Below are 24,974 nucleotides of genomic sequence, written 5' to 3'. Positions count from 1 at the left end.
TTAGGTAGGGAGTTACAGGATTTTGACCCAACAACTGTGACAAGTCAGGATGATGTGTGACTTGGGGAACTCGCAGATAATGCTGTTCCCATGCACCTGCAGCCCTTGTCCTTCTTGGTGGTGGAGGTTGCGGATTTAGCAGGTGCTACCAAAGAAGCCTGCATGAATTGCTGATGTGCACCCTGTAAATAGAACACACTGTAGGCACGGTATGCTTGTGGTGGAGGGGGTGGGTGTTTAGGCTAATGGATGAGGTGCTGATCAAGTGAACTGTTTTGCCCTTGATGGCCAAAAATGGACTGTTTTGTTGTAAGTGTCAGCTGCATGAAAAATAGTGCATTCGAATGCAATTCTTGGAGGAATTGTTGCACTTCTTATCCACATTACTACCGTACTTTATTATTTGAACTAATGTTGACCAGTGTGATGTGTTTAAGGTTGCTATTTAAGAAAACAAATGCCAAGGAATCATTTTATTTGTTTTTAAACAGAATTGATATTCTACACGAAGTTGCAATTTGGCAGAAAAACTTTAAAAGAATAGTAAGTACTTTTTCTTTTACTTGTGTTTAGAATACAGGCTGTTCAATTCATAACTAGGTTCACGCTCAAGTCCTTACTTATCTAAGAACAAGAGTAAGCCATTCAACCCCTGAGCCTGTTCAACCATTTAATTAGATCGTGGCTGACCTGTACCTTTGCTCCATATCCCTTGATAGCCTTACCACAAAAATCTATCGATCTTGTTGGTGGATTTTTCCGTTACTGTTGCAAGAAAAGGGTTGTTAATCCTTCAACAATAACTTCCACGTGATTTGGCCATGAGTGGTTATTAAACAACCAGCTTTAATACATTGACTCAACAGTAATACAACTGTCTTCAGATTACATTAAATGACATGCAAGTAATACAACCTGGTTACTGCGGACCCAAGACGATCAGACCTGGCCTCCGTAGGCTGCCTGTGGCCATGGACTTCTGACTGTCCTCTCGAGAGTTCTCACTTTTGGAAGGGAGCATGCCCTATTTTTATACTATTCGGCTGCTATGTTCTGTACGTAAGCATCTCTGGCCTTATCTTCTAGACATAAGTCATCCCACTGTGCTGACGCCACGTTAGCAACTCGAGATAAACTTTTTTACGTGACATAAATAATGACCTCGACCTTCATCTCTGTTTACAAGCTGTTTGTTCCTCTGAGGAGTGCATAGGTCCTTGGTTACCACACCTCTTGTTTTGGTGTAAACCACCTTCTGACGTTAGCATGTCTCCATAGTTCTTACTTGTGTAAGCAATTTTTCAGTGTTATCTATTCTATGGAATGTTGGCCTCATCCTCCCTGCTGTTGTGTAAGCTGTCCCTGTTTTCACAGAGATTCTGAATTACCCTCCCCACCCCCCCATATCACCCTCTTGCTAAATGTCTGGGGCACTATGTGAGATGGGATACTTGACTATTCCTAGTTTTAAACCATATTATTACAGATCTCAGTTTTGAAAATTTCAATTGACATAGCATCCACAGCCTTTTGGGGAGAGTTTTCCAGATTTCCACTACCCTTTGTGTGGAAAAAGTGCTTTTTGATTTCAATCCTAAATGGCTTGGCTCTAATTTTAAGATTGTGCCCCCTTGATCTGGATTCCCCCACCAAAGGAAATACTTTATCTACCCTATCGAATCCCTTTATCATTTTAAATACTTTGATTCTAAACTCAAGGGAATACAAGCTAAGTTTATGCAAACTGTCCTCATAATTTAATGCTTTAATGTAGATCAGGACTGCAAAAATACTGAGGGAAAAAAAATCAGGTTTAATTCAATTTTTTGTTAAATTCGTAGAGCCATGCTAAGGTAAAGACTCGAGCTGAAGTACGGGGTGGAGGTAGGAAACCATGGCGACAGAAAGGAAGTGGCAGGGCACGCCATGGCAGCATCCGGTCACCAATATGGAGAGGAGGTAATCATCTATTGTGTAAAGCATCCATAATCATTTCAGTAATTCTGTTAATTGAACTTTTTATTCATGTCACTTTGGAGGAAGATTCCTGATGTTTTTCTAATTATAACAAAATTGTAAACCTGTATAAAGTAAGCACTTATGATTACACTCTAAATAGCAAACAATTGGAATCTTTTCCTCCCCTCTTCCAGTAGTTCTTCCACACTATAATTGTGCTTCAGTTTTCTATGTTGGACGACTAATGGACAGAATATTGTTGTACAAAGCACAAATTTTAATTTGCAAGTGTTTTCTTTGAGCATTGTTTGTTTTCATAAATCTCCATTTTTTTTTGTATTCCAGAAGCCAGGAATATTGCAGTGGTTGACCACATTCCTAATATTCTTTTGTAATAGCTGCATTCCTTTTAGTCTTTTCCAATAATATAATTCCCTTAATTGAATAACGTGCTTCAAGTATCAAATAAATTGTCAAAGGAACTTTTTTTTTTTGAGTAGAGAAAGCCTAGCTGTGAAATATCCAATAACGTTCTACAATAAAATGGCTAGGTTAAAGCAGAATCTTCGAACCATAGACGTTTATAGCTCAGGCAGAGGAATTTGGCTTTTTGCAGAGCAGTCCAGAACAAATCCCACTGCTATGCGCTCTCCCCATTCGCATGGAATGCCCTCTGCTTTAAATGTTTATTCACTCTTTTAAAAATGGTCTTTTTTGAAATCTTTCGAAATATAAGCAATTCTCACAGAAAATATACATATTAAAATGAGTGCTTCTTACAACATGATACAATAAAGCCAACAGCAAATGTAAACAATTATTGTAGTATGGAAGAACAATGGGAAAAGGTTTCCACTGTTTGCTTTTTTATAGTGAAATAATTGATGCAAGCTGGTTTTAAAGAGTTTGGGAAGAAAGAACCCAGCAAGATATGAGTTGGGCAAAAATCTGACAAAAAAAAGCAGTTACCAACCATCATAGAAATTGTTTTGTTTTATAGGTGGTGTTGCCCATGGACCTCGAGGGCCAACTAGTTATTATTACATGTTGCCCATGAAAGTTCGTGTAATGGGTCTGAAAGTGGCTCTCACTATGAAGTTTGCTCAGGTAAGGACTAGTCTTCTCTTTCTAACCCTGATTTATAAAATTTATATCTGTTTTATTTCACTTTTTGGTGTCTCCAAACCTAAGCTTTTTTTTAGTTGTGACCACTAGATGGCATATCTGGCCAAGGCAATTTCATTCATAATTATTTGCTGTAGAGCACCTGAGAAACCTCTTCTCCAACTGCTAAGGTTTCTGGGTTAATCAAGAAGGCAGCATAATTCAAAGGTAGCTGAACCTAAATTATGACTGAGCATCTTTTTTAGTAAAGATGTTGAAGTGTGAGAGAACAGAAAATTCATTTTGGAAGTACTTCTATAGTAGTGTGGCCTTGAGGCATCTATTCTGTAGTTTTTAATCAGTGACTTTCTGCAACTATGCTTAAGGGAAAATGAAGACTATTCCTAATTTGTCAGCCTAGTTGATACAAAGCAAAACTTGGTCAGAATATTTAATCATTCTTCTATTCATCTACTGATTTTTTTTTATATCTCACCCTAATTTTAGTCCATTATTGCACTTTTGGCAATAACTTTTGATGGCTGTATTTTTAGGATTACCTTCACATTATTGATTCCCTGGAGATGCCTAGCCCAGATCCACAATACCTTCTTGATTTGGCACGGTATAGACACTGGGGAGATTCTGTCCTTATTGTAGATGTGTAAGTATTTGTTCTTTGTACTAGTTTGTATTATTTGTGAACCTCCTATAGCGTAAGGTTAACTGAATATAACTGCTTTGAGAGAGAATTAGTATAAACTTTTTAATCCATCACCAAACAAAGATATTGTAGATGCAGTATTGCCTTTACTGCATATGCCAATTAATTATAAATGCACTAAAGATCTAAAGTTGATTCTTTCATTGTACAGTTGTCACTGGCATTTAATCAAGTTTTACACTCATTCTGGGGAATGAGTTCAACTGCCAATCAATAGTGGCCAGTAAGCCATCACACAAGAAAACTTAAATTTTAATTCTATTCTGCAAGAAAAATTAGATGTCTACCAAATAAGTAATTTCAAGAGAAGTCAGTTGAAATGCATTTTATTTGAATCACACTAGTCAGAGTATATAGAGTATTACAGTGTAAAAGTTATGGAGTGCAGTAGGTATTGGACTGGCTATCCAAAGATCATCAGTTCACATCCCACCATGGCAAGTTGTGAAATTGAATTCAATAAATCTGCTTATTGGTGGTCAAAAATGTCCATGAAAACTGATAGATTGTCACAAAAACCCAACCGGTTCACTATCTTTCGGGAAGGAGAACCAGCCACCTGTACACAACTCTCTGAAGAAATCTAGCAAGCCACTCAGTTGTAAAAAAAAATTGCTGCAGAAGGCCCATCATCATTTAGGGCAGCTAGGGATGGGCAATAAATGTGGTCTTGCAGGTAGCACCCACATCCTGAGAAATAATAAAAACAAATGTGTTTTCTGTTAAGGTCAGTTTTACTTTAAGGCAAGGCCATATGACAATTCATATAAAATCTTTATTGTGACCATCTGTACAAAATTCCTTAAATGGGAATGTTAAACCTGGCAGGAGCTACACAAAATTTACCTGTTTAAAAAAACTGCTGCTACATAAGACACCTACTAAAAAGGAAGCCAGCCAAATGGTAAACCAAAAAGTAGAAAAGGAACTCGAGTAAATGTTTCTAGGGGTTCTGCAAATGTGGACTTCAGAATTGGAATGAGGTAGTCAAGTCTCATAAGCAGTGTTTTTCTATTATTCTTCAGTTGGGAAGAGTAATTTTTGCTTTCAGTTCAACTTAACTTTAGGGCATTGCAGGAAAATTTTAACATCTTTTAATGCAGTACAATTAAAACATGCAACCAGCAAAATTTGCAATATGCTGCAGGTAACTTTTTTCTGGGATGGCATGGCTCGGCTCTGCTCTGGATCAGCTTAGACTGATTTAGAGTTGCAACTGCAGTAAAAATGAATGGTGCTGCTCTATGTTGGCAGCTTCTCCTCTCTGACATCAACAAAGTAATCTGAAAGGAAGATGGTTGGTATTTTAAAACAATGAATATTTTAATTGTTTTTAACATGGGCATTGGACCAGTACTTTCAAAAAAAATGTTACCTATAGACTTTCTTTCCCTTTTGAGTTCTGCAGTTAGGTAATTTGGGTAACATGCAAAGAAGAATGCTGTTTCTTTGGTGCAATTAATGACCTAACAAAATCTCTGAAATCATACATTTTAGTTATATATTCCTGCAGTTTCATTAACAGGCTGATTACAGAGAAAAACAGGCTATTTTTTCAAGAGGAAATGTCAACTGAAACTTCTCTTACTGTGGCAAGATACTTTAGATGGAACAATGACTTTATTAAATGTTTCTGTATGTATTGTGAAATTGATTCACTTACTATTCATTCCTTTAGTAATGAAGACATGCCAGAAAATATTTTAGAGGCAACAAAATATTCTAAAACTGTAACGGTGATGCCTGTTATAGGTAAGATTTTGTTTCCTTTGCATTACTTATTGCTTGGTCCAACATAAATTTAAAGAAAATTTCAGAATATCTAACAATTCATATTATCAAAGCCTTACATCCATTCATCACCGTGGTGTAACCTTTAATGTGTAACATACTTTGAGCCAGTGGCTCAGTAGGTAAATTCATGCCTTAGTGTGGTACTAAGCTTTACAGAACAGGAAAGTCCCAGGTTTAATGTCTCTGCTAGGGAACCACAATTGGCTTCTGTGTCTCTGGGCTAGGGATGGGGAAAAGGAAAAAAAAAATCAGTTAGAGGTTCATTGGCCATTGACCTCTCATGGAAAGTGTGTGTAGATTTTGGGTGAAGACAGGATAGAGTTGGACTGTGATGTCTTTCTCCAAGTTCACTAATGAAGAATGGTCATTTGAGTTATCAGAGGGCTGCCAATGCTAGTGGATGTCTACATCAACATGAATTGCTGCTTTTAGAAAAAGGAAGAGGGTGGGGAGGGCAAAATAACACATCAGCAACTGTATTCTTCACTCAATCAGTACAATATCGAAACTTCCATTATCTTTATTAACTAGATTACAACTTGCCCTACAGTGTTTTCAGAGCAGCACTTATCAATGGTTTGTTAGAATAGGGAATTTATTCTCATGTTTCCGTAAAAGTACCAATACAAAAATGGTGTGACTGACTCTGGGATTTTTCCATCCACGAATTTCTTCCTATTTACTTTCCTATGTCCTTTCATTTTGTACTAGTTTTCAATGAAATCCTGACAGCATGAGTTATGTTAAATGAGCTAGTGTAATGTGGGAAACAGTTAAAAGCCTGAGCAGATAGATCAGGATACATGAAGATCTTTAAGTATGTACATCATGCAGGTATTGATGATCATAAAACTGTTTCAAGCAAGAAACTACGTAAGTTACAAAATGTGCCCTAAACATTCCATCTACTTGTAAGCAGTCCTTGAAAGGGACTTGTATTCCTGCAACAGGTTTACAGCTCTCAAAACCAGACATCTGACACCACTACCCATTTCCATTCACTCTGAAAAACTGCCTTTAACTCTTTCTCCTAACCAATTTTTTAAGGAAAAGTGACTAGTTACCTATTTAGGTGAAAAGTGACTAGTTACCTATTTAGGTTAATTTTTAAAGTAGACCAGCTATATGTTTAGTTTCACACTTGCATTTCTAGAATGTACAGAAAGTTATAAAATGGTACAGTTTGAAGAAAAGCACTTTTTAACATTTGTTACTGTTGGATGAATGAAAACTCTAAGTCCATGCTCCTACAGTGGGCTTGAGTCCTCTATCACATGCCTACTCAATTCAACATTAATTAGCTGTCACAAGCATAATTGGAGCCACATAGAGGATTTATCCTACATCTAACTTGCACTTCATGCTGACCTGGAAACTCGTGCTACCATGAGATGTAAAAAGTACTCTCATTTAATCATAAAAGGAAAGCTGCTTCCAAATGAGTCTTGGTTTTCTGAAATGCTGTTCTATTCTCTTTCAGGGCTGAATGTCCACAGTATGCTGAAACACGAGACCTTGGTCCTAACATTGGATGCGGTCAGTTTTCTAGAGAAGAAGCTGCTGTGGCACGATACCAGATTCTCCCCCCTCTATCCGTTCAACCTACCTTACAGAGATTTTCCTTAAGAATTGAATGGAAAACAGGTTTAGAAATGTTTTGTTTTATTTTGTATGGTTTCAATAAAATTGTTGACTTCATGCTTTGTCAGTCAATTACAAAAGAACATTATTTATATAAAAATGTACTGAGTTAGTCCAGCTATAAAGGATAGAAAAACTTCTGTGGAATGGTTCCATTTGCTAGTTCATGTCTAATTTGCCATCGCAATGCAGACCTTTTCTTCTCTGTTGGTACAACATAGTCATTTGGAACATAAATGCGTTGAGGTTTCTATGGGAGGTAGGGGGGAAAAGAATTCACAAAGCAAAGAGTTATTCTATTGATAAACCACAAGCTACTTCTAAACTTACTAAGAAGCAATTTACAACCAGATTAGCAACATTTACAACAAAAAATAAAGTGAAGACTAACTTTCAAGCATTTGTGGAACTCTTCAGTTACATTACTCAGAATTACATGTCAACCTATTCCCATAAAGTGGAGATGCAACAATCGCCAAACAGGAGGGTTCTCTCCCTGTCGGGGAACACTTCAGCAGTCATGGACATTCAGCCACCGACCTTCGGGTAAGCGTACTCCAAGGCGGCCTTCGAGACACACGACAACGCAAAATCGTCGAGCAGAAATTAATAGCCAAGTTCCGCACCCATGAGGACAGCCTCAACCGGGATCTTGGGTTCATGTCACACTACACGTAACCCCACCAGCGAACAAATGTTATCTGTTTTTAATATAACGGGTCATTGACTGTCTTCCTTATCTTTCTCTCTTTTTTTGGGGGGTTGTATATTCAGTGGCCTTTTAGATGACACCTTTCTGTCTGCTCACTGTGATTGCCTTGGCAACGGGCAGTAATCACCAGGCTTTGTTCTGTGATCTTAAAATGCAAAGGATTCGAAATTGTCTTTTCCACACCGCCTGAGGAAGGGGAAAGCCCCCGAAAGCTTGTGGGATTAAAAATAAAATCGTTGGACTATAACTTGGTGTTGTAAAATTGTTTACAATTGTTATTCCCATAAACAGTACAAATAATTTAGATTATAAACTGCAGCAGGTACTCATTTAGCATACTGCAAGTGCAAAGTATTATAAAAATACTAAAAGCAGCAGCAAAGCATGTAATCTTTTAATTTGGATTTACACTGGCTATTTTAAAGTCAATATGACCACCATGATTCAAGAAAGCTTGGCTTAAGTTGGTGGTTGTGGAAAAACGATAGTGGGAGTCAGTAGAAAATGTGAGAAGAAAACAGTACTACTCACCAGAGGTAGTTGGCTCTTATAAAGCATTTGTTCCTGGGGAAGAAAAAGTTATACTTATGTTTATTTAAGTATGCTAACATCACAAATTTAAAATCGCAGCTTTCCTGGTAAAGGGGTAGAGATACATACCCTTATGCCCCATCGCAGTTCTTTCCTATCTTTTTCTCCGGGAGTTCTGAAGGTTTCCCAGTTTCGTTTATATTCAAAATACCTGAAAAAGACGATTGCATATATGCAGTAAAATCTCTGCTGAAACAGCCACCTAACATATGTAGCTTATCGGTTGGCTTAACAGGCTAGATAAGAAACACATACTTTTACATAAATAAGAATTGGGGCACAAGTTTAGTAATTTCAAATAAAGACTCAACTACAGCAATAATAGGGAAAATGCTAGAATCTGTTATTATTAAGGACAAAGTAATAGGGCACTTAGAAAATCATATGATTAGGCAGAGTCAGTACTGTAACTAGCAGAGTAGATGAGGAGGAACCAGTGGATGTAGATGTGGATTTTCAAAAGGCATTCGATAAGGTGCCACACAAGGTTGTTACACAAAATTAGGGCTCATGGAATTGGGAGTAATATTAGCATAGATTAAAGATTGGTTAATGGACAGAAAACAGAGTAGGAATAAACGGGTCATTTTCGGGTTGGCAGGTTGTAACTAGTGGGGTGGGGTGCCGCAAGGATAAGTCCTTGGACCTCAGCTGTTTACAATATACATCAATGACTTAGATGAGGGGATTGAGTGTAATATATCCAAGTTTGCTGACAATACAAAGCTAGGTGGGAAAGACAAAGAGAGGCTGCAAAGGGATTTGGACAGGTTAAGTAGGCGAGAGGTGGCAGATGGAGTATAATATGGGGAAATGTGAAATTATCCACTTTGGTAGGAAGAATAGAAAAGCAGACTATTTTTTAAAAGGTGAGAGATTAAGAAATGTTGGTATTCAGTGGGATTTGGGTGTCCTTGTACATGAATCAAAGTTAACATGCAGGTACAGCAAGCAATTAGGAAGACAAATGGTATGTTGGCCTTTATTGCAAGAGGGTTGGAGTATAAGAGTAAGGAGGTCTTGCAATTATATAGGGCTCTGGTGAGACCACACTTGGAGTACTATCTACAGTTTTGGTCTCCTTATCTAAGGAAGGATATACTTGCCTTCGAGGCAGTGCAACAAAGGTTCACTAGATTGATTTATGGGATGAGAGGGTTGTCCTATGAGGAGAGATCGAGTAGAATGGGCCTATATTCTTGAGTTTAGAAGAATGAGAGGTGATCTTAATGAAACGAATAAAATTCTTGGAAGGCTTGGCAGGGTAAATGCTGAGAAGCTGTTTCCCCTGGCTGGAGAGTCTAGAACTAAGGGTCTCAAGATAAGGGGACAGCCATTTAGGACCAAGATGGGAAAAGTTTCTTCATTCAGAGGGTTGTGAATCTGAGGGCTGTGGATGCTCAGTTGTTGAATATATTCAAAACTGAGATCAATAGATTTTTGGACACTAAAGGAATCAAGGGATATAGGGAAAGGGCAGGAAAGTGGAGTTGAGGTTGAAGATCAGTCATGATCTTGTTGAATGGCACAGCAGGCTCGAGGGGTCGTATGGCCTACTCCTGCTCCTATTTATGTTCTTATGGTGCGACCCAGGAATATTTAGGTTGAAGATGCTGTCGAATACATTCAAGGGTTGGTGAACATAAGATGGTCCTGTAAGCAAGGGAACTCCAATAAAGGTAAAAACTCGAGTGATGTAATAAAAGTCTCATCTCTCTTCACAAAGGATTCTAAAGTGACAAGTTCTGTAGTAATCACCATAGTGGATGGATGGATTTCAATGTAGGCAAGTGTGAGGTCATCCACTTTGGACCTAAAAAGGATAGATCAGAGTACTTTCTAAATGGTAAAAAGCTCAAATCAGAGGTCCAAAGACACTTAGGAGTCCAAGTACATAGATCATTAAAATGATATGGACAGGTACAGAAAATAATCAAAAAGGCTAACGGAATGCTGGCCTTTATATCTAGACTAGAATACAAGGGGGTAGAAGTTATGCTATAGCTATACAAAGCCCTGGTTAGACCACACCTGGAGTACTGTGTTCGGTTCTAGGCGCTGCAGCTTAGGAAGGATATATTGGCCTTGGAGGGAGTGCAGCATAGATTTACAAGAATGATACCTGGACTCCAAGGGTTAAATTATGAGGAGAGATTACACAAACTAGGGTTGTATTCCCTGAAATTTAGAAGATTAAGACGTGATTTGATTGAAGTTTTCAAGATATTAAGGGGAACTAATAGGGTAGATAGAGAAACTATTTCCGCTGGTTTGGGAGTGTCGGACTAGGGAACATAGCCCAAAAATTAGAGCCAGGACTTTCAGGAGTTAGAAAACACTTCTACATGCAAAGGGTGGTAGAAGTTTGGAACTCTCTTCTGCAAACGGCAGTTGATGCGAGCACAATTGTTAATTTTAAATCTGAGATTGATAGATTTTTGTTAACCAAAAGGTATTAAGCGATATGGGACTAAAACAGGTATATGGAGTTAGGTTACAGATCAGCCATGATCTCACTGATTGCCGGAACAGGCTCGAGGGGCTAAATGGCCTACTCCTGTTCCTATATAGTGAGTGGCTTCACAAGCACAAATTGGACCATAATGCTGCAGTTTGGCATAATCACTATCATGGAGATGGCTGGAGAACTAGAAAAACACTAGTGCAGTAGTGGATACTCTTTGAAGGTAAGTTTAAGGTACATTGTGGCAAAGAGTAAAGGGGAGCCTTTTGGGAGCACTTGATTAAAAACTGGAACTATTCAACTAACCACCTTACTTTGAGCATAAAATTGAGAGGGGAGAATAAAGATTAATCCTCAGTTTTGAGAAACTTTGTTTGGATCATAACCCCTATTTAAATCCAACTGGATGTTCAGAAGAAGCAAGAAAAAAACTGCGCTACTGAAAATATGTGGCAGGTATGTCAGCATCTAAAAAGAGGAAGTATAGATTAATAACGCTGGGTGGGAGAAGAGAACAATAGTGTATTGTCAAAAGGTGAAGAGTCAGCAAACAGGTGTTTTAAAAAAGGTGAAAACTGGTGCACAATATACAAAGATCTGCAGTGAAGCAATGAAAAGACATTAGAAGTGCATGAGAGTATGGGGTGGGGGGGAAAGAGAGACACAAAAAATCCTTCAAAGTGAAGGCAAATGAACAGGTGGGGGAAATTTTTTTAAAAACAATGTTAGAAACACAGCAGAGCAGTCAACACTAAAAAGAAAAGATTGGCCAGTGCCTCTGCTGTATCCAGCATTTCTGCTCCCTCTCCCAAGCTATACTCTGAAGGGTCTAGTCCTAAACAGCCACCTGTCTCTCCTCCCTGCCTTATATCCTCAGTAACCAGCTTCAAGAAAATGACAGCAGTTAAGGTCAGAAGTTGCTAATAACAATTTTCAGGTCAGAAGGCTGCAGAGTGCCCATCAAAAAGATAAATTACTGTTCTTGAACCTCGAGTTGAGCTTTGAACAATATAGGAGACTAAAGACAGAAAGATCAAAGTGAAAATTGTTTGGGAGAAATGAAAGTGAGTCAGAGGTCAGGATCACCTCACACGTGGACAAAACAGATATTTGGCAAAGTAACTATTTGGTTTCATGAGCATTGAATACAAAATTATAGAAAATACATTATAGAAAATGGATTATAGAAAATACATGTAAACTGCTCTCTCATATGAAACAATGTCTGGGGGCTCCGGGCAATGGTCTGAGAAAATGCGAATGAACAGGTGAATCCGTGCATGGGAAAGTGCCAGGGAAGAGCAGCTAGAAGTTAGCATGATGGAACAATGAACAAAAATATCCTAGAGGGAATGGTCCCTCTAGAAAGCGGTGGTGGTGGGGGGGAAGGATACCTTGTATGCCTGGAAGATGATCCGAAAAATGCAGAGGCTAATAGAATGGAAGGTGAAAACATAAGTGACACTAGCGTTGTCAAAGTTTAGTACTTTAGATCTTTTGTCGGCCAAGCAAACAATTCCAGTAGTGTTGCAGATTTTAAAAATGGAAATGACTAACAACTTACTTTGCTACAGGATCAGTTCTCTTTAGGTTTCTTGTGTGAGGATGATCCATTACTGGCCTAATAACTACAACAACATTGATTTAAAAAAGTTAAATATATATTCTGCGCCATTCCAGTTAGGAAGAATAAACTTACATTTATACAGTATCTTATCACATACAGAGAACATCACAAAGCACTTTATAGCCAATTACTTTTGAAGTTCAGTCGCTGTTATGTAGGCAAGCAATTTGCACACAGCAAGGTCTCAAACAACAAGCGAGATGAATGACCAGTTAAGCTGTTTTTGGTGGACGGAGGAATTTTGGCCAGGAACTTATGAGAAAACTCTGCTCCTCCTTGAATAGTGTCATAGGATCTTTTACACCCACCCAGACAGGCATATTTTCCCCTAGTTTAATGTCTCACATGAAAGACAGCACCTCTAACAATACTGAACTCAGTACAGCCTAGACTATGTGTTCAGTCCTGGAGCGGAGCTTGAACCTACAAGCTTCTGATTTGGGTGAGTACTACCAACTCCTATTACTACCAACATACTACTGTTTTCATGGGTCTATGAATTTGCTGTGGGGATGAGAGAGACAGATTTAGAGTGCAAGCAAAGACACCAGTCTGGAATCCGAACTAAGAAAGGACCAGTATAAAGCTGGATTTAATAAGGTCTCTGATAGCCTCTTGATTTTAGTAATGCTTCAGCTTAGAATACAGATTAGAATAGTTTCACTGGACATTAGTTTCTTTGTACAAAAGATTTACATGGGTTCTTAAATTGTGAGAAGCTAACATACTTAATTGTACTGGAGATAAAAATGTAATACTCACATGATTTTGGTCCATTCGCAACACAACCGTAGCCTTCACTTCCTGCAGGCCTATGGCTCCACTGCAGAGGAAGAGAACAAATTTCTAAATCAGCACAATGCTTCATTTGTACAATCCCAACAAACCTTAAGGGAAGAGAAGCTGCTGCTGCTACCTGGTCTGGCCTACACATGATTCCTGTACCACAATATGTAATTTGATTCTTAATGCCCTCAGGGCAACCAGGGTTGTTCAATGCCCTTGTCAGTGTCACCCACATCCCAAGAACAAATATGTATATTTTTATTTCCATGCAATTAAAAAAATACAATTTTTTTAAAAAAGTATCTTCACTGGAAGATTAATTGCTCACATTTAATTTGAATATATTTTATCATTCTGCAGTGTTCATCCTACATGTCAATCACAATTAAATGTACGGGAGAAGGAAATGTCCCTGACCCAAATTGGTACAAAAACAAGCAAAAGCATGACACTGTTCAGATTAGTTACCAGATCTCTTGTGAAGAATGGTTGGGCAGAATTTGGTTGTCTTCCAGCTATGCTTCCAGTATCAGTCGTGCTGCTCAATTCTTCACTATCTGTGTCAGACTCTGCTTCATTGCCGAGAGTCTGAAATCTGCTGATCCTCTGTCCCAATTCACTGACTGCATCTTTAAAAAGTTTAACAAAAGATTACAGAACCATTATACAAGAGAAAGAAGCTGTTGTAGTATTACATTAAATAGCAATGCAAAAGTTCTCCACTATTTTTCAAGATTATGATCAACTACTGTGAGCAGTGAAGTATTCGATAAATTTCTCAAAGGATGAGCAAAAGCAGCAGAGAGGCTTCCCATTCTCCCCTTTCCTCCTACAGAGCCTCATGGGTCCTTTGTTGCATCAAAAAATAATCAGAAAAAGTTGGAATATGCCTTCTTTACACTGTCAAACCTCAAGTGTTTGCCACCACTTATTACGATATACAAAGAAACACATTGGCAGTCCTGAACTGCCTCTCCAAGCATATCCACCTCTCACTTCTGAATAGGGCGAGTACAAAAAATGTACACATCTGCCCCCGGAGAAGTCTGTACTTGAAAATAGATTAGATTGACTGTTGTGTACTGTAAAAGAGGGTTCTCCAGTTTTCAGCTTCACCAAAGCTAGTGCTACTGTTTAAATCTTCTGTGACCCAGAATATAGAATAAACCATTGTTCGAAGAAAGTTAAAAACATAAACCTTATCACACCTTCAGGTCCTAGATAACATTTGCTTTATTGCCCTTTTGTCTATACCACAAGCACAGTGCAACTATACTTAGTACTCAGACAAGAATGGTAGAAAACAAGATATTATACATTCAGAGTAAATAGCTGATTCCTAATATCGCCCACCTCCGATCCTGCCTCAGTTCATCTGCTGCTGAAACCCTCATCCACGCCTTTGTTACCTCCAGATTCGACTATTCCAATGCTCTCCTGGCCGGCCTCCCACCTTTCACCCTCCATAAACTTGAGTTCATCCAAAACTCTGCTGCCTGTATCCTAACTTGCACCAAATCCCGTTCATCCATCACCCGTGCTTGATGACCTACATTGTCTACCAGTCTGGCAACGCCTCGTTTTTAAAATTCTCATCCTCAAGTTCAAATCCCTCTATGGCCTCGCCCCTCCCTATCTTTGTAACCTCCTCCAGCGCTACAACCCTCCAAGATCTCTGTGCTCCTCCAATTCTGGCCTCAAGCGCATCCACGATTTTCATCGCTCCATCATTGGCAGATGTACCTTCAGCTGCCTAGGCCCTAAGCACTGGAATTCCCTCCCTGAATCTCTCCACCTTTGTCTCCTCCTTTAAGTCACTCCTTAAAACCTCTCTCTTTGACCAAGCTTTTGGTCTATGTGGCTTGGTGTCAAATTTTGTCTGATAACACACTGTGCAGTGCGTTGGGACGTTTTTACAACCTAAAGGCACTATATAAATGCAAGTTTTTGTTGTTGACAGCAAGTTTACACCTCCAATAATTTTAAACATCAGCAGAACCACTCAACTGAATTATAGCCTTGTAATATACAGCCATCTATAAGTCTGCACAACTTCTAGATGAAGTCTTAGTCATTACAACTATTAAAACAGAACGGCTTACTGCTGTAGAATCTCTGCTATAAGGCAAAAGTTTTACCTCAGAAATTTTAACCTTTAGACGTTTGACAGTTCCAGGAAAACTACTAACACCCTGTGCAACTTTTGTAAGATTTCAGCTCACTCACTGACACAAACAATACTACAATAATAAAGTATTCTAATATCAAAGTAGTATTACAAGAATATGAATTATCTAAAATAAACACTCAATATATAACATTTCAAACACTAATTCACTCTCTTCTTTCCTCTAGACTAGATAATGTAGACCATGACAAGCTATTTCACCTTGTCCAGAACAGTAAAACCAGAGGACATGGCCTGCAATTGAAGAGGGATAAATTCAAAACTAATCTGCGTAAACATTATTTCAGCGAGTGGTAAGTCTATAGAACAGGTTCTCTCGGGAGACGGTGGAAGCAGATAGTATTGATTCATTCAAATACAAATTAGATAAATTTATTTCAGAAAATAATATTTTGGGATACAGTATACGAGTAATTTGAGACGACATGTTGTAAATGGAGCATGCTTGGGAAGAACAGATGACTTTGGATCTATGGTTCAAAAAGCTTTCCACTACTGGGGATTTTCCTCACCTCATGTCTGTTTCTGTTTGACTAATTGATAGAGATTGATTGCCGTGATTAGTCAACAACTCCATTATTGTTGAGTTATTCCACTATCAGAATGATAGAAAGCAAACTAGATGGACTGTTGTCTTTTTCGGGCTTGCAATTCCTACGTTCCTATGGAACTTGGATTTACTTCGTACTGGAGGCTTGGATTTATTGCATATGCGGGGGGGGGGGGACTGCATTTTGGTGCAATCACATGCAGCCCACCCATTAGCTGTGTCACATGAATCCTGTATCCCATGCCAAAATTGGGAGAGCTGTCCCACAGACTAGTCAAGCAACAGCCTGACATAGCCATACTTACAGAATCATATCTTTCAGCCAACGTCCAATGGGAATCAGGGGGAAAACTCTCCAGTGGCTGGAGTCATACCTAGCACAAAGGAAGATGGTAGTGGTTGTTGGAGGCCAATCATCTCAGCCCCAGGGCATTGCTGCAGGAGTTCCTCAGGGCAGTGTCCTAGGCCCAACCATCTTCAGCTGCTTCATCAATGACCTTCCCTCCATCATAAGGTCAGAAATGGGGATGTTCGCTGATGATTGCACAGTGTTCAGTTCCATTCGCAACCCCTCAGATAATGAAGCAGTCCGAGCCCGCATGCAGCAAGACCTGGACAACATCCAGGCTTGGGCTCATAAGTGGCAAGTAACATTCGCGCCAGATAAGTGCCAGGCAATGACCATCTCCAACAAGAGAGAGTCCAACCACCTCCCCTTGACATTCGACGGCATTACCATCGCCGAATCCCCCACCATCAACATCCTGGGGGTCACCATTGACCAGAAACTGAACTGGACCAGCCATATAAATACTGTGGCTACGAGAGCAGGTCAGAGGCTGGGTATTCTGCGGCGAGTGACTCACCTCCTGACTCCCCAAAGCCTTTCCACAAGGCACAAGTCAGGAGTGTGATGGAATACTCTCCACTTGCCTGGATGAGTGCAGCTCCAACAACACTCAAGAAGCTCGACACCATCCAAGATAAAGCAGCCCGCTTGATTGGCACCCCATCCACCACCCTAAACATTCACTCCCTTCACCACCGGCGCACTGTGGCTGCAGTGTGCACCATCCACAGGATGCACTGCAGCAACTCGCCAAGGCTTCTTCAACAGCACCTCCCAAACCCGTGACCTCTACCAGCTAGAAGGACAAGAGCAGCAGGCGCATGGGAACAACACCACCTGCACGTTCCCCTCCAAGTCACACACCATCCCGACTTGGAAATATATCGCCGTTCCTTCATTGTCGCTGGGTCAAAATCCTGGAACTCCCTTCCTAACAGCACTGTGGGAGAACCGTCACCACACGGACTGCAGCAGTTCAAGAAGGCGGCTCACCACCACCTTCTCGAGGGCAATTAGGGATGGGCAATAAATGCTGGCCTCGCCAGCGACGCCCACATCCCATGAACGAATATAAAAAAAATTTTTTTAAATGCTCCAAAAGGTTGCATATTTCTGCAGTAGGGAATGCTTTTCTGGAGGTTGGAGCTGAAACATGTTAATGGCATGAAGGGTGCTTTACTCCACATCTAAACATTTTGTATATGACCTGGGAGTGCTTGATACTCATACTGAGTAGCCAAAACAGGAAGTGTTCCATTCCCTAGCACGAAACGTCCCTCAACTTGATGAGCACAAAATTGACAACAACAAAAAACAAAATGTAATCTAGCCAAAAAGGATAGGAAGGTTCCAGGTTTGATTCCCCAAATTACATGATCTCAGCCAAGGCAGCAGCAGGAATGCAGTAGGGGTTCAAACCTGTGACTATGTGATTGTAAAGCATAGGCCTTCAATGTTGAGGTACTGTCCTGTCTCACTTTCTTACCACAAGGTCTATTAAAAAAAACACAAAGCACATATCATCCTAAAGATGATCGAAGAGCTCTGAACATATTTCCTGTACACTCAAACAAAATTTAAGAATACACAGGCAAGAAGCAAGCAAAGCTTCAAGCCCCACTCTTAACACTAGCTCTTACCAAAAACTTCCTCTTGTGGTTTGTTGGGCGCATCTGTTGTTGAAATGCAGTTAGAAGATTTACTTCTACCGGGATTGCTATGCTGGCTGACTGTATCTGTATTATTAGACGACACATCACTTCTTATGCTATGCAGTGCACACAGAGGCATATGATTGGAAGAATTGGGTGAATCACTGTTGGTCTGATCCTGTGAACTGTCCTTGCTTTGACTCAAAATATCACTCCCAGTCAGGCTGTCTGAGAAGCTCTTTCCTTCAACGTCTCCCAAGGCCTGAGACTTTTTATTATTTACTGCGTATTGTTCAGAGTCCTCTTGACTCGACTGGTCAGACCAAAACAAGGAAGATGATTTTTCTTTATTATCATCATTGCCGCTGTCCAGTGATTGATCAGACATTGATTTATACATGATTACTCAAATCGACTACTGGACAGTCCAGTTTTCTACAGTCCTCTTTAACAACTAACAATTCACCAGTGATACATTTCACCAGATGGAGAGGTTTAATAACTCTTTCATGAAGAGAATAATAAGGTAAGAAGCTTAGAGCACAATGACTTGAAGCAGCATTTAATTACTGCAGAGCCAATACCTGAACAGACAACCAAATCTAATTTTGGCCAATCTGCCTAATGGAATAAGCTGTACTTCAATAAATTAGAATTGGCTTATACGTATGAAGTACAACCCAAGGAGTGACAAATAACCAGCCCATTATATTTACCAGAGTCAGTCTCGCTGATTGTCGATTCATCATAAATGTGCAATTGTCCATTCTTCTTCCTGCAAAATATACATCAATAAACTTTCTAAAAAAATTTCAAAGCATAGTGGTCTTTGTGTCTAACCCATGCAACACGCAAACTGACAGTACTGGATATACTGGGTGCAAAAAGTGAGAAATTGATCAGCTTCCAAGCATCATTACTGCTTCTTTTATGAGCACAAAATTCACTCAATTAAAAGATTTGGTTGCTATTTAAACTTTCCAGATTTAAAAATGTCCTTTACAGTTAACCAAATGTAGTTGTGACTGGGACAAAAGAAGTCAATTCCCTGTTATACATTGTATTAATGCATGCTTCACAAATCCAATGTGGATCCTATAAATGGTTTCGGGGAGAAAAACTGAACAGTAGTCATTTAAACCCTTTACAGCTCTTCTGCATGTGGTATTTAGAACTTTTGTTTCTATTTACAAAGATCAAAAAATAATTTTGAAGTAGTCATCAAGAGTGTTTGCTGTTGAGTTTTGCCTGAATGCGTATGTAAACAGTCTAAACCCCAAAACGCCACAGCCACAGACTGCAGAATACATGGGAGATTCAGTTACTCTCTGATGTGTATTCTATTTACACAGTGCATAATTAACAATCTCTAAAAGTGGCTGAAAATGGTTTAAAATGTATTTACTTTCAGATCCGATTCTGAAGCTGGAGTTTGGAGGGTGGGGCTACATTGCACAGCATGATGTGGAGAATATTTGGATTTGACTGGTGTGGGATCCCAGGTTTAATCCCTATTCTGTGCCTAATTAGCCAATTTCAGCCAGAGTAGCAGTAGAGGCTCTTCAATTGACCTCTGCACTTCGTGCTAAGGAGCAGCAAAGAAAACTCCTGGCTCCTGATCACTATCAAGTGACTGTTGCTGAAAAGTATATGTTGGGGGAGGACAAGGTTAGGCTTAACCATAATATACACCCCGTTACCATCCAAGAATATCTTGCTGACACTATCTGGAGTCACAGATAAAGAATTGCCAGCAGAGAGGCCGAACCAAAGTACAAACAGTGCCTGTGGAATTGTATCGTAGCTCAAGTTAACACTTTCAAGAGAGGCAGAGATAAAATCGGGGCAATGGTGAGAAGACAAGAAACATACTTTAGATGCTACCTAACTGGATAGGTTGAGACAAAAATAAATGGTTGCTACAGTTGGAGTGGACCAGTACATTGGATGCTCCAATCTGCTGCAGCAGCAATTGACAGGATTTCACAAAATGTTTCTGCTATCAGCTGCACAATCATGGTGGTGGGAAGAAAAACAGGCAGTCACTCCACTACTTGTGAACACTATAAGTAATTGGAGAACAGGGCATCTTCCTATCCCACAGGTGATTGAAGATGCATGGCTCAGAAATAATTTGTGGGGGAGGTCAAAGACGAGAAAAGCCCTGACTAATAAATAAAATTAGTGCTGCAGCAAAAAACTATGTCAAGAAAAATTGTTCGGCCATTTCATCTGCCACTTATAAAAACAAAATCCTGACAAATTCCACATCTTTGTATCACAGCCATTTAATCTGAGAATTCCAAGAATATTTCAGCTATGAAAATAAAACATAAGTTTCTGATTTTGTCCGTAGAGTATTGTGAACAGAGAAATGTACTGTGGTTCCATATATTCCATAGTTCTACTTTACAGTGTTCAGCATTCAAAGTTTATAGATGATATTGGTCTACTTAAAATATTTTGAAAGTTACCATGGAAATTCAGGATTCAAAAGATTATTTCAACACTTCAACATAGCTGAAAAAGTTGCTATTTGAATTACAGTCTACTCCTGATAATGCAAAGTAATTTTTGCTCAAAAATCAAGATGATCAATAATTCAAATTAAGCAATTTGAATAATACCGCAAATTGTGAATTTAGTGCTACAAAAAAATATAATCACCAGTTAATTTAAATTCAACAAACTGAATATATAGATCTGTAGTACATTTAGTTTTCACAAATCTTCCCACCTCACCCAAGAGCTCATTTTCAGTTTACGTACCGTAATACTTTTCTCCGGATGATCGGTTTTCTGTTGCTTTCAGATGGTGTTTCAGGGCTGCTTGTGCTGCTGTTCTCAAACTGCACTTGACTGCTATTACTCTCCTGATCTGGGCTGTTCTGAAGAATTAGCCTAGATGGTTCTGATGTACATCTAAATAGATTAGGGGCTACTGAGTATCTGCTATATGTGTCACACTGGTGAAATTCCGTAGGATCACCATGGGAAGTCTCAATCCCCCTCCTATATAAAGACTACAAATGGGAGAGAAGAATGCACCAATTAAAAAGGTAGTTTTTAACACAACAATTTCAATATCAAGTCACTGAACTCAACAAGCTGACTCAGGTGGACAGTTAGTATGGCTAGGTTCATACCTATGCTATCAAACAACTTACCCCATATATCTAGAGCAATAATTACTGATGAGCAAAATAAGTTTAAGATTTGGCACTTCTCTTTAGAGTCAGTTACTCACTGTCTTAAGCATGAGTACCAGGCAATTCCACAGTTGAGAACAGAAGTAAGGGATAATAATAGGCTATTCTGTTCATTGAAGTTCATAGCTCCAGTCCCTAAATCTCCCATTGCAGCCCCAATGTTCTTGCCTTTCCTACTCTGCCTGGCAAGTTATTCCAAGTATTTATCAATCTTTGAGTAGCTAAGTGCTGCCCGAAATCTGTTTTAAAATTTACTTTTCACTAATTCTCGTTTGTCTTCTAGTCATTTTGTAAACTAACTTTGAAGCACTAATCGGAGTTTACCTTATCTGTACCATGTAATATTTTAAATACATCACTGAGATCTCCTCCCTTAACTGCCTTCTTTCTAGATACAAAGCTTAAGCTTCTCTGCTCTTTCCTCATAGGTCATCCCCATTACAGTTGGAATCAGCTGCGTGTTCTTACCTGTACCCATTCCAGTGTGTACATATTTTTTGTGGCAAATTATTTTAAGCATGGTTTGACAAGTGCAGCGTAAAGCCTTAATATAACTTTTGGAGACTTCCATTCATTGTTAACTTTTTCATTTTATTACTCCACCACATTGTTGGGAAAATGAAAGTGATATGTTTGCTATTACTCAAGAGGTCTCCCTGGACTAAAAGTTTATTCCATTCATTGTATATTTGTAATCTGTATTGTTTGACCTATACTCATAAATGCAATATTCAATTTGTCTGACCAATGGCAGAGTCAACCTAAATCCTTTTGCAAACCTTTAGCTGCATCCTCTGTCTCTACTGTTCTCTCTATTGTGTTATTAGCAAACAAAATTCAACTAACCTGATTCTCTTTTTCTGAGTTGGATGCTCGTTGAGTTGTAGTTTGGGTTCCCGCAAGGGGATGATGTATGGAACCATTTCTCATCTGTGAAACTTAATAGGAAACCAGGGTCTAAAAAACCTTCTAGAAATAGCACCCTGCTCTCTACAAGTATTTACTATTTATTGCATTTGAATAGAATATAATTCTTATACATTCTTATCAAAAGTATTGTAAATTAATTCATCAGTCGCAAGAGGTAAACTTTTCACATAGAGGCATATAAACAGAATTCTGAATTATTTGTGTAATGCAAAGAATTTCTGCAAGTGACCAGCCATTTAACATATGAGCAAAGTCATAAAAGTTTTCCATATAGGAAACATCAAGTTTTTCATTTAAACAATTTAGATAATACTTTTGAATCTGTCTTCCATTTTGCTTTACGGTTACTTTCTCAGGAACCTTTCTCCTTTGCCCAGTATCTCTCTCTGAAAACATGCATGCAACAAGTTCCAGTTGACTAAAAGAATGGCCTTTATGTCATTTTCTGAATGAAGTTTAGTGCAACTTCCAGCAGTTTGGGGCAGCTGTCACTTTAATTATCAAAGTAAAGTTTCAAAGCAGCCCTTTCACATTTGCTTCATGGATATAGAAATAGCTCTCATTTCATCAGCAGCATGCATTTGCTTGACAGCCAAGTGACAGCAGCACTCAGTCCTGACACTGGCATCGTCAAACAACCAAATATGCCAAGAACGGACAGAGAGAAACATGAAGCAAGAGTTCGGCCATTTGCCAGTTTGGCCTATGCACGTATGGACCATTGAGATTGAAGGAGTATAGGTAAAGAAAAGGCTGACAATCAATGGAAAGTAAAATTGGGCAGGATGTAAAATCAGCAATCAATCACATCCAGTCAGCTTCCCGTTGGGAGGGTTAGGTTAAAATTAACACGCAGAATTTGGTTACCCTGGGTCTGAAAATTAAAATGGTGGCTGCTCCAAACTACTGAAAATTGCATTTACATTGTGCATTCAAAAAGTGCACGACATGCAAAATCATTCTGTTTGTCATCTCAAGTACTTAACTGTACCCCCTTCTGCAAAATGACTGGATTAATGTTGTACAGTGCTATGACCTTCAAAAATCTAATCTCCTATTTCCATCAAATGTTCCAATACCAAGTTTAATATTTGTAATAATCTTCCCATAAACTCCATACACTCATAGCCAGAAGCTTTGATGACTCGAAGAAGTCCTCCCAACTTTTGACAGTCCCACACAAAATTTCAGTCCAGGTTTAATAAATCAACATTGTAAGGGACAATATTTTTCTTCCTCTTTTATCCTTCATTGATTACATTTCCCTTGCTTCACTGCCCATCCACAAGCTGAGCTGTTTTATCACATATATCCACACAAAGCATAATTAGTCATACCATAGTTTGATGACTTCATACTGCCACGTGACTCCGGAGTATCACTGGCTTTACTGGAGGTTTGACTCTTTGAACGCTCATGCTTGATCAGCTCCTCAAGATCTAAAAGAACATAAAATGTCATTGCATTTAGCCCAAGCACATGTTGTTTTGGGAGTACAGTAATGCAGATCAGACTGCACCAACATAGTGTTAGCTATACAGTCCTGACTTACTAAGCCAGATGATGCAAGCTTTAGTTTAGAGTAAGCCAGACCACTAAATGTGTGTCTCAGCAACAGATGATGTTCCTGGGTTTGGTTGGGGGAAGGAACAATCAATCATGGTTTGTGCTTCAACTAATGCAGCTTTCCATTAAATCAGAATTCCTGATAGCTGTTACAGCTTCACAATTCCATTCTCACAAAATCCACTGCACTGTGTTTGATCTTAGTGAGATGAGTATCTTCCTTCCCTCCACCTGCCCCACCTTCTCCACCCTGGCTTGAACAGCTACTGTCAGAGTCAAAATAATCCATCTACACTTGGAAGGGTGGCCACTTGAGAAGGTACCGCGATTGTAAGAGTTACAGTATCCCGTCATATATCTCCATCTTCAGGAAAGGATTAAAATTAAAAACCCATCTTTCAGTGGTGAATTTCTGAGTAGGGTGTAAAGAGTCGCCTTATGGGGATAAATAGCTATTTTCTACAACCACTGCTTGGTATGGTACAGCTTTTTACCTTTTCTGAACTCTCGAAGTTGATGTTGTGGGACATTCTGATAGCCCAACAAATTCAGTTGCTCTTCAACATCTTCATCTGTAAAGTCCAGTCCTGCCATTGCTGAAGAAAAAAAAATCTTTTAGCATTACAGTATTTTATTGAGGTTCTTTCAGAATTACCGTGCTATGCTCAAATCATATACAAATAGAAAGTAAAATTATAATTTAAATTCTTGCTCTCTGTTAGCGGACCTCCTTCCAGTAACCAGGGCTGCACTAGACGCTGCATCAGATCTCACCGCTGCACCCTGGGGTGGGAAGGCTCATTCACCCACTCGCTCTCCCTTTTAAATAATTAAACCACCCATTTAAATGCCTTGACTGCTGCACAGACCCCCTAGCACAAACCAACAGATCTCATGGAGCACTTTAAACCCACTGACCCCGCGGTGCTGCCCTTCTCCTCTCCTCTCCTCCCTTCCCCTCTCCTCTCCTTACCTCTGCCTCTCGCGAGCTCCCCTTTTTCTGCGGCTTCTTTTTTTTAAACGGTTCCCTCGCGCGGCCCAACTCGCGGGAACGTTCCAACTGTTCAAACACCGACCGTTAAAACAAAAAGTCCAACAGACGCACCAACATAACCCAGCGGCGGGATG

General features: G+C 39.4%; 2 protein-coding genes across 2 annotated transcripts in view; one reads left to right on the top strand and one right to left on the bottom strand.

Annotated features, from left to right (window-relative positions):
* Positions 1–7,279, top strand: part of mrpl4 (mitochondrial ribosomal protein L4) — a 15,708-nt gene extending 8,429 nt beyond the window's left edge. Inside the window, exons 4-9 of the mRNA XM_067988693.1 lie at positions 492–543; positions 1,842–1,959; positions 2,960–3,066; positions 3,618–3,727; positions 5,466–5,539; positions 7,062–7,279. Of these exons, the coding sequence (XP_067844794.1) occupies positions 492–543; positions 1,842–1,959; positions 2,960–3,066; positions 3,618–3,727; positions 5,466–5,539; positions 7,062–7,207 (607 nt within the window). The 3' untranslated portion in view covers positions 7,208–7,279. The remainder of the gene's footprint in view (positions 1–491; positions 544–1,841; positions 1,960–2,959; positions 3,067–3,617; positions 3,728–5,465; positions 5,540–7,061) is intronic.
* On the bottom strand, positions 7,227–24,974 carry hyls1 (HYLS1 centriolar and ciliogenesis associated). The gene is made up of 12 exons (XM_067988691.1): positions 24,820–24,974; positions 24,341–24,442; positions 23,618–23,719; positions 22,197–22,288; positions 20,911–21,164; positions 18,858–18,916; positions 13,871–14,031; positions 13,379–13,439; positions 12,554–12,617; positions 8,595–8,676; positions 8,466–8,498; positions 7,227–7,472 (listed from the first exon to the last, which is right to left on the bottom strand). Exons 2-12 carry the CDS (start codon positions 24,438–24,440, stop codon positions 7,341–7,343), a joined length of 1,140 nt encoding a protein of 379 aa, XP_067844792.1. The 5' UTR covers positions 24,441–24,442; positions 24,820–24,974; the 3' UTR covers positions 7,227–7,340.

The sequence above is a fragment of the Heptranchias perlo genome, chromosome 8 (assembly GCF_035084215.1).
Source record: "Heptranchias perlo isolate sHepPer1 chromosome 8, sHepPer1.hap1, whole genome shotgun sequence".
NCBI lineage: Eukaryota > Metazoa > Chordata > Chondrichthyes > Hexanchiformes > Hexanchidae > Heptranchias > Heptranchias perlo.
Note: the sequence above shows the minus strand (reverse complement) of the source record. Positions and strands in the feature narration are given on the sequence as shown.

Excerpts from the sequence above, each read along its gene's own strand:
- hyls1 (XM_067988691.1), bottom strand. The coding sequence starts at position 24,440 with ATGGCAGGACTGGACTTTACAGATGAAGATGTTGAAGAGCAACTGAAT. Across the intron at positions 21,165-22,196 it reads ACTCAGAAAAAGAGAATCAG|TCTTTATATAGGAGGGGGAT; the intron begins GTTAGTTGAATT and ends TCCCATTTGTAG. Across the intron at positions 13,440-13,870 it reads CATTCTTCACAAGAGATCTG|TGGAGCCATAGGCCTGCAGG; the intron begins GTAACTAATCTG and ends CTTCCTCTGCAG.